This window comes from Oncorhynchus keta, chromosome 1, assembly GCF_023373465.1.
Source record: "Oncorhynchus keta strain PuntledgeMale-10-30-2019 chromosome 1, Oket_V2, whole genome shotgun sequence".
Lineage (NCBI taxonomy): Eukaryota > Metazoa > Chordata > Actinopteri > Salmoniformes > Salmonidae > Oncorhynchus > Oncorhynchus keta.
Window position 1 is genome coordinate 74,766,826 of NC_068421.1, and position 15,600 is coordinate 74,782,425.

The window sequence follows — 15,600 nt, forward strand, 5'->3', positions numbered from 1 at the left end:
CCCCATGCTTCACAGTAGGTATGGTGTTCTTTGGATGCAACTCGCCATTCTTTGTCCTCCAAACACGACGAGTTGAGTTTTTGCCAAAAACTTGCACAATTGGTGGCTGACTAAATACTTTTTTGCCCCACTGTATATAGGTAAAGGACTCTACACCACACGTACTGAGGAAGACATGTTGTTTTTTGTCTGTTGGACAAGTTGCTATGAGTTAAAAAACAAAGCTTGTAAATAATTGCAAATTATATCCAAGTGAGTCCTGGCCTTTTTTCCCCACTTTTTATATCACCCTCATAGACCTGAGTGAGGGCCCCAGTCCTGAGACAGACCCCTTGGATGGAGCAGATCTGTTGACAGGGACAGCCACTAGTGTCGGTACGGCTGAGTCCACAGAGAAGGACATGCAGGGATACACCAAGCTTCTCCTGGCTGGACGGAAGAAGGTCAGGGTGATCTCTTGAACAACATATAATAATATATTTTAAAATGGTAAAGTAATATCCTGTTTATTCTGCAATTAATAGATAGTGTCTATGATTAGCACCATGGAGACAGCATAGTGATAGCTGTCTGACTAATGTTATACCAGGGCTATCCTCTTACTCCTCCAACACTGACCCCTGACCCTGTGTTCTTGTACAACTTCTCCATATCTCTTCCATGTTCTTTCACACTTCCTTCACCCCTGCCTATGCCTCGCCCATAACTCTCCCACTCCTCCCCCACACCTCATGTCTCCTCCAGATACTTCAGTTCTGGGACAATGTAAAGTCCATGGAGAATAAGAGCACCTCCTCCCAGCTGCCCACTGCATTGAGGCTAGGAAACACTGTCACCACCGATAAATCCACAATAATTGAGAATTTCAAGAAGCATTTTTCTACGGCTGGCCATGCTTTCCACCTGGCTATCCCTACCCCGGTCAACAGCCCTGCACCACCCACAGCAACTTGCCCAAGCCTCCCCCATTTCTCCTTCTCCCAAATTCAGTTAGCTGATGTTCTAAAAGAGTTGCAAAATCTGGACCCCTACAAATCAGCTGGGCTAGACAATCTGGATCCTCTCTTTCTAAAATTACCCGCCGCAATTGTTGCAACCCCTATTACTAGCCTGTTCAACCTCTCTTTTGTATCGTCTGAGATTCCCAAAGATTGGAAAGCTGCCGCGGTCATCCCCCTCTTCAAACCGATCCCTGCCCGCCTGTCCAGCATTACTACTCTGGACGGTTCTGACTTAGAATATGTGGACGACTACAAATACCTAGGTGTCTGGTTAGACTGTAAACTCTCCTTCCAGACTCACATTAAGCATCTCCAATCCAAAATGTAATCTAGAATCGGCTTCCTATTTCGCAACAAAGCATCTTTCACTCATGCTGCCAAACATACCCTCGTAAAACTAACCATCCTACCAATCCTTGACTTCGGCGATGTCTTTTACAAAATAGCCTCCAACACTCTACTCAGGAAATTGGATGCAGTCTATCACAGTGCCATCCATTTTGTCACCAAAGCCCCATATACTACCCACCACTGTGACCTGTATGCTCTCGTTGGCTGCCCCCGCTTCATATTCGTCGCAAACCCACTGGCTCCAGGTCATCTATAAGCCTCTGCTAAGTAAAGCCCTGCCTTATCGCAGCTCACTGGTCACTATAGCAGCACCCACCCATAGCACGCGCTCCAGCAGGTATATTTCACTGGTCACCCCCAATGCCAATTCCTGCTTTGGCTGCCTTTCCTTCCAGTTCTCTGCTGCCAATGACTGGAACGAATTGCAACTTTAAGCATCAGCTGCCAGAGCAGCTCACAGATCACTGCACCTGTACATAGCTCATCTGTAAATAGCCCATCCAACTACCTCATCCCCATATTTTTATATATATATGTTTTGCTCCTTTGCACCCCAGTATCTCTACTTGCACACTCATCTTCTTCACATCTATCACTCGTGTTTAATTGCTAAATTGTAATTATTTTTCCACTACGGCCTATTTATTCCCTTACCTCCCTAATCCTACCTCATTTGCACACACTGTATATATATTTTTTTCTATTGTGTTACTGACTGTACGTTTGTTTATGTGTAACTCTGCGTTGTTGTTTGTGTCGCACTCTTTTGCTTTATCTTGGCCAGCTCGCAGTTGTAAATGAGAACTTGTTCTCAACTGGCCTACCTGGTTAAATACAGGTGAAATAAAAATAAAATAAAAAGGCTCAGGCTTGAGTTTCACAGAGTTTCACCTCCCCGTGCCTCGCCCAACTGTTCCTTCACCCCTCCCTAAGCCTCCCCAAACCTCCCTTATGCCTTCCCCCACAGTTCCTCCGCCCCTCACTCACGTCTCCTCCACACCTCCTTTATGGTTCTTTCACAGGAGGCCCTCGAGTCGGCCATGAAGGGTGGACTGTGGGGCCACGCCCTGTTCCTGGCCAGCAAGATGGACAACAGGTCCTATACCACTGTGTTGAACAGGTAAGCGCATTGTGCAACATTGTCTTTGAGACAGTGCTTTTAGAGATAATTCACTATTGATCCAAGGTTAGTGGGTTGGGTGTTGGTGGGGGGGTAAGGAATAGGGGAAGACTGCGGGGATGAGGAGTGAAGCTTGGGGTGAGGGATAGGGATGGGGAGGACGGAGGAATGCCTGGTCTCTGGGCAGATCATTGGTCTGGACCTCACGCAGTTTGTTTGCAGTTCTGTGGGCATAATCCACATCCTCACTTACATGATCTGACGGTCAGTGTCGGGGTTGTCAACATACTCAGCACACAGCGCAATGTTACATATTCATATTCCATTACATATTCAGTATTTCGGTAGGCATTTATTTTTTGTAATATTTTACTTCACTTTTTATTTTATTTTTACAATAAACAAAAAACACGAGCTTTTCTATTTATATTACCCTGAACAGGGGTGGATTTTTCCATGTACAGTGTAGCCTTACATGTTCATATCAATTACATATTAATATCACATTACATATTCAGTATTCTGAATTTCCATTTCGTGGGCGGTTGTATTTGCAGCACTCAGTGACTGGAACTATGCAGGGGCGGGATTCTTTCACCTTACATATTCATATCTATTACATATAAATATTGAATATGACATATTGAATATTTCCATGGCGTGGTCATCTCTATGGCAGGTTTACAGGCCAGCTAGCTCCCAACGACCCCCTACAGACCCTGTTTCAAATGCTCTCTGGAAGGATTCCTGCTGTTTCCACGGTAAAACAATGCTAAATAAATACATAAACATACCACAGTACAATAGTTGTCTATTCTATTGTGCCCTTCTTTCCTTGTGTAATTGGGGCTGGTCTTGGCACATTTACTGTAGTTGACCAGTTCATGTTTTCAGTGGCTGTTGTGTTTATTGTACTGTAGTTGGTAATTATGCTAATAACGTACAGTACATTTACAGTATTTTGCACCAAATTGTAATATAACAATCTGGTATTAGACTGACTGTGTGTGTGTGTGTCCTCAGTGTTGTGGAAGTGACAAATGGAGAGACTGGGAGCCTCACCTGGCCGTCATGCTGTCCAATGAGACGGGAGATCCAATCGGGCACCAGAAGAGCATCATTACCATGGGAGACACGCTAGGTATACATACATACATACATACATACATACATACATACATACATACATACATACATACATACATACATACATACATACATACATACATACATACATACATGCATACATACATACAGTTGAAGTCAGAAGTTAACATACACTTAGGTTGGAGTCATTAAAACTTGTTTTCAACAACTCCACAAATTACTTGTTAACAAACTATAGTTTTGGCAAGTTGGTTAGGACATCTACTGTGTGCATGACACAAGTCATTTTTCCAACAATTGTTTACAGACAGATTATTTCACTTATAATTCACTGTATCACAATTCCAGTGGGTCAGAAGTTTACATACACTAAGTTGACTGTGCCTTTAAACAGCTTGGACAATTCCAGAAAATGGATCATTTCAGAAAATCTGATCTGCATCATTTTCTACATCATTTTCTGGATCATTTTCTGTATGTAAACTTCTGACCCACTGGAATTGTGATACATTGAATTCCCATGATAGTGCACTATAGGAAATATGGTGCCATTTGTTACATAACCTTAGTGTTGTCTCTCCCCAGCCTCCAGAGGGCTGTTACATGCTGCTCATATCTGCTATCTGACAGCTTACGCTCCTTTTGGCGTCTACACAGCCAAGACCGAAAGACTGGTGCTTCTGGGCAACTGCAACAGGTGAACTCAGCTGTAATATGACCCAGATTCTATTAATACTCCTTTCACTTTCTGGGTGGTGATCCCCTCTTTCACTCTTATGTCTTCCTAACGAGTGGGAATGTCCTCTTGGACTCACTGTTGAACAGCACAGCAACGGTCATTTGAGACACAACCAATCTCACGCCATGAATAGAAAGGAGCTCCTGGTGTTGGAAGAAGAGGGGTATCAGTATTTGGGTGATCCCTGTAATGTTTTCTTAACAAGGTGTCTTCTAGGACTCACAGTAGAACAGCACAGCAATGCATTTGTAACGAGTGCACTGGGTGTCAGGAAGCAAGTTCAGGGAGTGCATAATTGAATAAACAAATGTACAAAACACAAACAACTCACAGACAGTAAACTGAAACAGAAACAATAACGCCTGGGGAATAAGCAAAGTGAGTGACATATTTACATTTTACATTTAAGTCATTTAGCAGACGCTCTTATCCAGAGCGACTTACATATATTGTGAAAGTAATCAGGGAAGTGATGGAGTCCAGGTGAGTCTGATGACGCGCAGGTGCGCATAACGATGGTGGCAGATGTGCGTCATAACAAGCAGCCTGGTGACCTAGAGGCCGGAGAGGGAGCACAAGTGACAGTCTTGCCATGCTGAAAGGAAACGAGCTGCTGATTTTGGAAAAGCAGAATAAGGACGTCATGCACCCAATTTTTAGTGGTACACACAATGGAGGTATTGATGTGAGGGGGATGCCCCTATATGCTTGAAAGTAATAGCTATTGATTGAGGAAACTAATGCCACAACATAATGCTGCTATCGTAGCATGACTGGTATGAAAACCACTTAGTCCTACTTAAAGGCCCAGCACAGCCAAAAACTCGATTTTTCTGTGTTTTATACACTGCCTTCGGAAAGTATTCAGACCCCTTGACTTTTTCCACATTTTGTTACCTTACAGTGTTATTTTAAAATTGATTAAATAAAAATTAAAAACTCAGTAATCTACTCACAATACACCATAATGACGAAGCAAAAAGAGGTTTTTAGATTTTTTTTGCATATGTATTAAAAATAAAAAACAGAAAGACCTTATTTACATAGGTACTCAGACCCTTTGCTATGAGGCTCTAAATTGAGCTCAGGTGCATCCTGTTTCCATTGATCATCCTTGAGATGTTTCTCGACTTGATTGGAGTCCACCTGTGGTAAATTCAATTGATTGGACATGATTTGAAAAGGCACACACCTGTCTATATAAGGTCCCACAGTAGACTGTCCATGTCATAACAAAAACCAACCCATGAGGTCAAAGGAATTGTGCGTAGAGCTCTGAGACAGGATTGTGTCGTGGCACAGATCGGGGGAAGGGTACCAAAACATTTCTGTAGCATTGAAGGTCCCCAAGAACACCGTGACCTCCATCATTCTTAAATGGAAGAAGTTTGAAACCACCAAGACTCTTCCTAGAGCTGTCCGCCCAGCCAAACTGAGCAATCAGGGGAGAACAAGAACCCGATGGTCACTCTGACAGAGCTCTAGAGTTCCTCTGTGGAGATGGGAGAACCTTCCAGAAGGACAATCATCTCTTCAGCACTCCACCAGTCAGGATTTTATGGTAGACTGGCCAGATAGAAGCCACTCCTCAGTAAAAGGCACATGACAGCCCGCTTGGAGTTTTCCAAAAGGCACCTAAAGACTCTCAGACAAAGATTGAACACTTTTGCTTGAATACCAAGCGTCACGTCGGAGGAAACCTGACACCATCTCGACAGTGAAGCACGGTGGTGGCAGCATCCTGCTGTGGGGATGTTTTTCAGCGGCAGGGACTGGGAGACTAGTCAGGATCGAGGCTAAGTTTAACGGAGCAAAGTACAAAGAGATTCTTAATAAAAACCTGCTCCAGAGCGCTCAGGACCTCAGTCTGGGGCGAAAGTTCACGTTCCAATAGGACAATGACCCTATGCACACAGCCAAGACAACGCAGGAGTAACAAGCCTCTGAATGTCCTTGAGTGGCCCAGCCAGAGCCCGGACTTGAACCCTATCTAACATCTCTATAGAGACCTGAAAATAGCTGTGCAGCTAGACCCATCCAACCTGACAAAGCTTGAGACGATCTGCAGAGAAGAATTGAAGACTCTCCAAGTACAGGTGTGCCAAGCTTTTAGCGTCATACCCAAGACTTGAGGCTGTAATCGCTTACAAAGGTGCTTCAACCAAGCTCTGAGTAAAAGGTCTGAATACTTATGTAAATGTGGTATTTCAGTTTTTTTATTTATAATAAATTTGCAAACATTTCTACTAATTTGTTTTTGCTTTGTCATTATGCGGTATGATGAGTAGATTGATGAGGGGGAAAAACAATTGAATAAATGTTAGAATAAGGCTGTAACATAACAAAATGTGGAAACCCTGAGATAATAGACCAATAGGAAAGAGTTCTAAACCTTTCTGTCAACAGCTAGGGTCCAGTTTTCCCCTCCCCTCTCAGACCACTCCCAGACAGTCATATCAAAATTCTTGCTTGAGAAATTGCTCCTTGCTAATAAGCCATTTCTGTTTGTTTTTAATGAAAATGCTAAAAACTAATCACAGTAAGGTAGTTAATTGTTACCCAGAAATCATTTGATATTGAGATTAACACAGTTGTAAAGTAACTGTCTAGTGTTTCCAGATTTCTATTAAATATTACTTATAATTAATAAAAATATGAGTGAAATAGTTTCGCTTACAAACGTTTTTAATTAAGTATGTTAAAAAGCAGCTTTTCTGTGTTGGAATGGTGTGGGCGTACCCCAACAACAGAATGGTGTGGGCGTACCCCAACAACAGAATGGTGTGGGCGTACCCCAACAACAGAATGGTGTGGGCGTACCCCAACAACAGAATGGTGTGGGCGTACCCCAACAACAGAATGGTGTGGGCGTACCCCAACAACAGAATGGTGTGAGCGTAACCCAATAACAGAATGGTGTGAGCGTAGCCCAATAACAGAATGGTGTGGGCATAGCCCAATAACAGAATGGTGTGGGCGTAGTCCAACAACAGAATGGTGTGGGCGTAACCCAATAACAGAATGGTGTGGGCGTAGTCCAACAACAGAATGGTGTGGGCGTAACCCAATAACAGAATGGTGTGGGCGTAGTCCAACAACAGAATGGTGTGGGCATAGCCCAATAACAGAATGGTGTGGGCATAGCCCAATAACAGAATGGTGTGGGCGTAGTCCAACAACAGAATGGTGTGGGCGTAGTCCAACAACAGAATGGTGTGGGTGTAGCCCAATAACAGAATGGTGTGGGCGTAGTCCAACAACAGAATGGTGTGGGCGTAGCCCAATAACAGAATGGTGTGGGCGTAACCCAATAACAGAATGGTGTGGGCGTACCCCAACAACAGAATGGTGTGGGCGTAACCCAACAACAGAAAGGTGTGGGCGTAGCCCAATAACAGAATGGTGTGAGCGTAACCCAATAACAGAATGGTGTGGGCGTAGTCCAATAACAGAATGGTGTGGGCGTAGCCCAATAACAGAATGGTGTGGGCGTAGCCCAATAACAGAATGGTGTGAGCGTAACCCAATAACAGAATGGTGTGGGCGTAGTCCAATAACAGAATGGTGTGGGCGTAGCCCAATAACAGAATGGTGTGGGCGTAGCCCAATAACAGAATGGTGTGGTAGTAGCCCAACAACAGAATGGTGTGGGCGTAGCCCAATAACAGAATGGTGTGGGAGTAGCCCAATAACAGAATGGTGTGGGAGTAGCCCAATAACAGAATGGTGTGAGCATAGCCCAATAACAGAATGGTGTGGGAGTAGCCCAACAACAGAATGGTGTGGGCGTAGCCCAACAACAGAATGGTGTGGGCGTAACCCAACAACAGAATGGTGTGGGCGTAGTCCAACAACAGAATGGTGTGGGCGTTGTCCAACAACAGAATGGTGTGGGCGTAGCCCAACAACAGAATGGTGTGGGCGTAGTCCAACAACAGAATGGTGTGGGCGTAGTCCAACAACAGAATGGTGTGGGCGTAGTCCAACAACAGAATGGTGTGGGCGTAGTCCAACAACAGAATGGTGTGGGCGTAGTCCAACAACAGAATGGTGTGGGCGTAGCCCAACAACAGAATGGTGTGGGCGTAACCCAACAACAGAATGGTGTGGGCGTAGCCCAACAACAGAATGGTGTGGGCGTAGTCTAACAACAGAATGGTGTGGGCGTTGTCCAACAACAGAATGGTGTGGGCGTAGCCCAACAACAGAATGGTGTGGGCGTAGTCCAACAACAGAATGGTGTGGGCGTAGCCCAACAACAGAATGGTGTGGGCGTAGCCCAACAACAGAATGGTGTGGGCGTTGTCCAACAACAGAATGGTGTGGGCGTAGCCCAACAACAGAATGGTGTGGGCGTAGCCCAACAACAGAATGGTGTGGGCGTAGTCCAACAACAGAATGGTGTGGGCGTAGCCCAATAACAGAATGGTGTGGGCGTAGCCCAACAACAGAATGGTGTGGGCGTAGCCCAATAACAGAATGGTGTGGGCGTAGCCCAATAACAGAATGGTGTGGGCGTAGCCCAACAACAGAATGGTGTGGGCGTAGTCCAACAACAGAATGGTGTGGGCGTAGCCCAACAACAGAATGGTGTGGGCGTAACCCAACAACAGAATGGTGTGGGCGTAGCCCAACAACAGAATGGTGTGGGCGTAGTCTAACAACAGAATGGTGTGGGCGTTGTCCAACAACAGAATGGTGTGGGCGTAGCCCAACAACAGAATGGTGTGGGCGTAGTCCAACAACAGAATGGTGTGGGCGTAGTCCAACAACAGAATGGTGTGGGCGTAGTCCAACAACAGAATGGTGTGGGCGTAGCCCAACAACAGAATGGTGTGGGCGTAGTCCCAAGAATGGTGTGGGCGTGGCAACAGAATGGTGTGGGCGTAGCCCAACAACAGAATGGTGTGGGCGTAGCCCAACAACAGAATGGTGTGGGCGTTGTCCAACAACAGAATGGTGTGGGCGTAGCCCAACAACAGAATGGTGTGGGCGTAGCCCAACAACAGAATGGTGTGGGCGTAGTCCAACAACAGAATGGTGTGGGCGTAGTCCAACAACAGAATGGTGTGGGCGTAGCCCAACAACAGAATGGTGTGGGCGTAGCCCAACAACAGAATGGTGTGGGCGATGTCCAACAACAGAATGGTGTGGGCGTAGCCCAACAACAGAATGGTGTGGGCGTAGCCCAACAACAGAATGGTGTGGGCGTAGTCCAACAACAGAATGGTGTGGGCGTAGCCCAATAACAGAATGGTGTGGGCGTAGCCCAACAACAGAATGGTGTGGGCGTATCCCAATAACAGAATGGTGTGGGCGTAGCCCAATAACAGAATGGTGTGGGCGTAGCCCAATAACAGAATGGTGTGGGCGTAGCCCAACAACAGAATGGTGTGGGCGTATACAGGTTCTTAAAATGACATGTTCTATGAGGAAACGGTGTTGTTGAGACAAGGTTGAGGTGGGATATTTGAAGTGGGTTTTTTTGTATTTTATTTGTATGCTTTGGCCAAAAATACGAATATAGGACAAGTCAACAACATTATTTGGGTCTGAGTTAACAGAATATGGACTGGACAGTTACTTTAAGACTTAGCCGGGAAGCTAATAGCTAACAAGTAGTAGTAGTCCCGATGGTGACTTTTTAATGTTTAAAAACAACATCTGCTAAGAACTGAATGTATTTCCTCCCCTACAGTTTGCCATTCAAAGAGTTTGCTCAGAATTCTGCCATTCGGTGCACAGAGTTATTCGAGTACTGCCAGAGACTTGGAGATAAATTCTTCTGTATCCCCCCCTTCCAGGTAGTTTATATGATTTTTTTTGTGTTTTTTATGACTTGTATGAGTCGTCCATAATTTGCCAGATTTGGAACTCATAAGTCAATACATAGTTTTGATTCCATCGGTATTTTGTTATTAAGCTTTATCTAGTCCAGGACACAGTGAAATTATGTTTAGCTTTTTCCATGTGGCTACCGTAGGTTGTGCTGTTGTGTTGTTGTCTTGTTATAACCTGTTGTGTCATTCCCAGGTGTATAAGTTCCTGTATGCGTGTCGTCTGCTGGATGCTGGGCTGGCATCCCAAGCCTTCCACTACTGTGAGGTGATAGGGATGTCTTTACTCAGACTGCAGGAGCCCAGCATGGTGCTGCTGGGGGAGCTTATCAAGGTAGAGCACTTTATCATGATACTCTGACATATAGTACTTTGGTGGTAGGTAGCCTAGCGGTTAAGAGCGTTGGGCCAGTAACCAAACGGTAGCTGGTTAGAATCCCTGAACTTACTTGGTGAAAAATCTGTCAATGTGCCGTTGAGCAAGGCACTTAGGCAGACGCTCTTATGCAGAGCAATTATGGTTATCTATGCACTTCCATACATACGATAAACACAGTCTGCAGGGAGAGCCTATAAAAGTAGCGTACTCTGACTTGTACTGTATGTATCATACTCACATTTTATGCCATATTGCATTCCTAGTGTCCAATCACTTCAGGGCCTGTGTTCATAAAGCATCTCAGAGTAGGAATGCTGATCTAGGATCAGTTTTCCCTTTTAGGTCATAATGAATACCATTACATGGGCAGGAACGACCTGAGCTCCCGAGTGGCGCAGTGTTCTAAGGCACTGCATCCCAGTGCAAGGGGTGTCACTTCAGTCCCTGGTTTGAATCAAGGCTGAATCACATCCGGATGTGATTGGGAGTCCCATAGGGCGGCTCACAATTGCCCCAGAGTTGCCTGGGTGTGGCTGGGGTAGGCCGTCCATTGTAAATAAGAATTTGTTCTTAACTAACTTGAACAAAAAGGACCTGTTCCAGAGGGTACCAGATTAGGCACTAATGTACAGTAGTGGCTTAAAAACACTGTGTGTGTGTGTGTGTGTGTGTGTGTGTGTGTGTGTGTGTGTGTGTGTGTGTGTGTGTGTGTGTGTGTGTGTGTGTGTGTGTGTGTGTGTGTGTGTGTGTGTGTGTGTGTGTGTGTGTGTGTGTGTGTTTGCTCAGCACTTTTCCTGTTTGTGTGTGTCTCCTCCCCTCCCAGCTGGCAGAGCGGCTGAAGCAGTGTGAGGGAATGGGACAGCTCAGTAACACAGCTGACGACAGGCCTAGACAGGAGCCTGACTGGCTACAGCAGCTGAGATACAGACAGCAGGGCATACAGGTGACCACACCACAATGCATCACCATTGTACTCATCATGTCTCTCTCTGTCACATTTTCACATGTTCCTGTGTTTGTGTTGGAGATGATTACCTATTTACTGGGTACAAACATCCTTGTATATAGTTATACTTTGTTGTTGTTCACCTAAATTGGATATTAGCCTATAATCCACTGGTACTGGTAGGTTGTCAAGTGAGTGAAATTATGTCAGTTGGCACTTTTGTCAAGGTTGCTGAGGTGGTAAGTACTTACTATAGTCCAGCTGCAAGACTAGACTCAGGATTTTAACTTGCCTCAGTCAGCACAATGGTTGACCTTACATAGACACTGGTAACATTTTTATTACTACATTAGAATTCCTTTGTACCATTTAAATTATATATTTCAAACAATACCAGACCATTTTAAATTATTATATTGGCTCATATGATCTTAATTGTGTATTTTTTTGTCTCTTCCAAAACATTCTCTACACATTATGATGCTATGGTTAAAACATATCTATTTGCTTAGATGGGGAGCAGTGGTTGTAGTGATGCATACCAGTCACCAGCAGACAGGAGTCCATTGGCCCATGAGGAGAGCAGAGTGTATTCAGGTAAACCTACAGTCCCAGATCATTATTTCAATGTACAATTAATAACAATTTATTGGACACATATAGCACTTTTCTTGATGCTCAAAGCAGTTACATAGTAAGGGGGAACTCACTTCATGTACGGCCACCATTTGTGCCACATCCAGTATTTCTCTGCTGTGTCTGTGTCTGTATGGCGTGGTACCCTCTTATTCCACCTGGGGGGAGTGTCTCATGTATCACCAGAGGGCTCGTCCTATCAACCAGTTGCACAGTGTTTGAACCATGTCCCAGGTCGAAAGTAGTGATTTAATAGGGAATGGGGTGCTATTTGGGACGCACTCCAGTGTTGTAATTTTTGTCTTCACTCCTTTGGTTGCTCTGTAGAATCAGACACCAGTGACCTTTCTGCAAGCGGAGATGACCAGGGACTGGATGCTAAATTCCTCTCCTACAAAGCAGCTGAAGAGCAACAACAACAGCACGTGCAGGCACAGCAGATCAACACCCAGCCTCTGCTGCCGGTCATGGCTTCTAACACTCAGCCTGCAGTGCCACTTGTGGTGGGAGGCCAGGACCACAGTTACCACTACACAGACACTGCCCAGCCTCCGCCTCAGCCTCAGTCTTCACCTCAGCATCCTACATTGGACTGTCCTCCTTCAGCAGGGGAAGGTGAGAAAATGGATGAAGGCCCTGGTTTTGATTGATCAAATATACTAGTGATTCAACCCTGTTTCTGAGGGTTTACAATGAAACATGCTCATTTAATGTAACTCCTTTTTACTCCTTTTATGAATCTTCTTGCATGTTTCTGTTGTTAACTGTGAAATGAGGACCTCATGCTTTGATTTCATTGTATTGTTCTAGGGGCTGATCCTTCAGCTGGCCCAGGCATGGTGAGTGCTCAGGAGAGTTTTATTTGCTACCAAACATACATTACATGTATATACACGAACATACCCCCGTTTGGGGCATCCAAATTTAATCTCTGTAAAGATTTCCAGTGATTTATTCCTGAACACCTGCTGTTTCTGTCAGTGGTGCTGTATTTTATATGTAAAACATAAATAAACAAATAAAAAATGTAAAAATTGTTTGATAAATCTATTTGTGAGACTCAGATGAGTTCATGTGTCTTGTTTGTGTCCATCGAGATGTCAAATGACAGTCTGTATATCTGTCTGTCCTATGCAGATAGGGGTTCAAGTGAATGCTGGCATGATGCCGGTGGCAGAGTATGGTCAGCAGTATGGTCAGCACTACGGCCAGGAGAATGATTATGGAGATCAGCAGGCATGGCAGCAGGGAGGGCACCAGGCCACCATCACGCAGGAGGGCAAGGCCTCAGAGCCGGACAAAATCCAACCAAAACAGGTGGGCGGAGCCTGATGCCTGTCGTCATATCGACAGCATCAGATAAGAACCAGAGTTTCTTTTAATAAGCCTCTCTCTCTCTCTCTCTCTCTCTCTCTGTCTGTGTGTCCGTCTCTCTCTCTCTCTCTCTCTCTCTCTCTCTCTCTGTCTCTCTCTCTCTCTGTCTCTCTGTCTGTCTGTGTGTCCGTCTCTCTCTCTCTCTCTCTCTCTCTCTCTCTCTCTCTCTCTCTCTCTCTCTCTCTCTCTCTCTCTCTCTCTCTCTCTCTCTCTCTCTCTCTCTCTCTGTGTGTCCGTCTCTCTCTCTCTGTGTCTCTGTGTGTGTCTGTGTCTGATCAGAGCATCAAGTCAGGGTGGTTTAGCGGCTGGTTCAAACACAAACCCAAAGAGGAGCAAAGTAAGGCGTCTCAGGATGCAGACTCAGCTGACCCAGTTCCCACTATGGTAAGGGTCAAGCAGACCTACTGTTAACTCTTAGCTAGCCGTTAGATGGGGGACATAACATCATGCGCTGTCAGGTCAGTGATCTCAAGTTTAGGTTTTGTAGTTTACCGTCCAACAAATTATGTCGATGGACATAATACAAATTTGATGATGAAGGGCAAGAAAATTATGAACTTGGTTGAAAACAATCTATTAAAATGAAAAGGATTCCTCAAATTAACCACTAAGGCAGTTTTGGCTATTATTATTATTATTATGATATTCAGAGAATTTGATCTTGTACTTCTCATAAGACCCATTGGAGGTGGTGACGATGTTTAGTTTGAATGTAGACCCATTGAACCTTTTTAATGAAGGTTAGCCACTAGCTCTAAGTAGGGTATGGTATTTGCTGTCGGTCAACCACTAGCTCTAAGTAGGGTATGGTATTTGCTGTCGGTCAACCAACTATTTCCAGTTTAATGGCAATGTTTGCAACACATTCTGCATAAATACGGTAGTTTAGCTATTTTGTTGTCCATAGCATCTGCATTGTACAACTACGATCCATAAGTTACAATGATACAATAACTATTTGTGTCATAAATGGTTTAACTGCTACTTTCCTGAGAGCATTGTATCATGCAAGTTAGATTAAAACAGTGATTTTTAAAACTTGCTCTAAATATGCCAATAAGTCAAGTCACAAGTAATTTGAAGGATTTTATTGTTTTTTGTTATTAAGTGATAAAAGTATACTAAAATGTTTGAGACTAACTGGCTGATAAATTGTTGTAAGTTAAACATAGTTTTTGACAATTAAAAGTATAACCTACCAAGTGTCAAAGTAAAGCTTTTTAGAAACATCTTAAATACATGATTACATAATCAGAAACAAGTAGCTTTCCTTGTGTCAATGACAGTAAACTCTCAAAACTCACCACGGAGAAGCTATTGAGTCTATCTATGTATGCCCCTTAAACTGGAGATTCGGAGAGATAAGCAAACCTAACGCATCCTAGTGCCGTAAAATGAATTCAGCGTAAGGTGGCTGACTTTCCAAGTGATGACCCCTTAGTACAGCTGTAGGATCTTAATTTGATCACTCTTTTGTTGCAGATGAGCTTCGTCATTGATATAAATTCATTGAAAATCCGCACTAACACAGGTTAAATCAACAGTATTGTACTTTTAATTTAGCCTACCTTTGTCCAGCTAATAGCCTAACCACCGCTCAAGCAACATTATGGACTAAACGTTAAAATCCTGTTGCTGCAGGATTATTTTGCTATGACAATACTGGTCAAATTAAGATCCTACATTTGAATCCTTAGTGCCCCTCGGTATGTATTCGTCGGTTACGTCATTATGCAATACTAGGTTAGTGGGTCTTGGGCGTTAAATGTAACATCATTTATGTGTATTTCCTCAGGAGACGCCTCCCACTTCCCTATTTTCTTTCCCTCCCACTACCAACATCCCTGCAGCCAATTTTCCTACCCAGCCTGCATCTACTGGTATCAACGCCTTTTCTCGGAAAGCGGGTGAATAACCGGCCCGGAATGCATTGGACAACACATAGACTAACGCTTTTCTGTTTTTCTGCAACCACCCACCATACATCATACACCTGTACACATACACAAATCATTAATGATAATAAAATATTTGTGGTGACTATTGATATTTAATGGATTACTGCATGTTGGAACTGCAGAAATGCATGAATAATGTGCCGAACAGTGTC

General features: G+C 44.2%; 1 protein-coding gene across 3 annotated transcripts in view; it reads left to right on the top strand.

Moving 5' to 3' along the window:
- sec16b (SEC16 homolog B, endoplasmic reticulum export factor) overlaps window positions 1-15,600 on the top strand; it is a 61,373-nt gene that overhangs the window by 11,859 nt on the left and 33,914 nt on the right. For all 3 annotated transcript variants that reach the window (XM_052460763.1, XM_035785594.2, XM_052460766.1), the window contains 14 exons: window positions 298-443; window positions 2,375-2,472; window positions 3,152-3,233; window positions 3,496-3,613; window positions 4,165-4,276; window positions 10,017-10,122; window positions 10,352-10,489; window positions 11,358-11,477; window positions 11,993-12,077; window positions 12,444-12,731; window positions 12,927-12,955; window positions 13,254-13,433; window positions 13,770-13,874; window positions 15,286-15,397. In XM_052460763.1, the coding sequence (XP_052316723.1) occupies window positions 298-443; window positions 2,375-2,472; window positions 3,152-3,233; window positions 3,496-3,613; window positions 4,165-4,276; window positions 10,017-10,122; window positions 10,352-10,489; window positions 11,358-11,477; window positions 11,993-12,077; window positions 12,444-12,731; window positions 12,927-12,955; window positions 13,254-13,433; window positions 13,770-13,874; window positions 15,286-15,397 (1,719 nt within the window). The remainder of the gene's footprint in view (window positions 1-297; window positions 444-2,374; window positions 2,473-3,151; window positions 3,234-3,495; window positions 3,614-4,164; window positions 4,277-10,016; window positions 10,123-10,351; window positions 10,490-11,357; window positions 11,478-11,992; window positions 12,078-12,443; window positions 12,732-12,926; window positions 12,956-13,253; window positions 13,434-13,769; window positions 13,875-15,285; window positions 15,398-15,600) is intronic.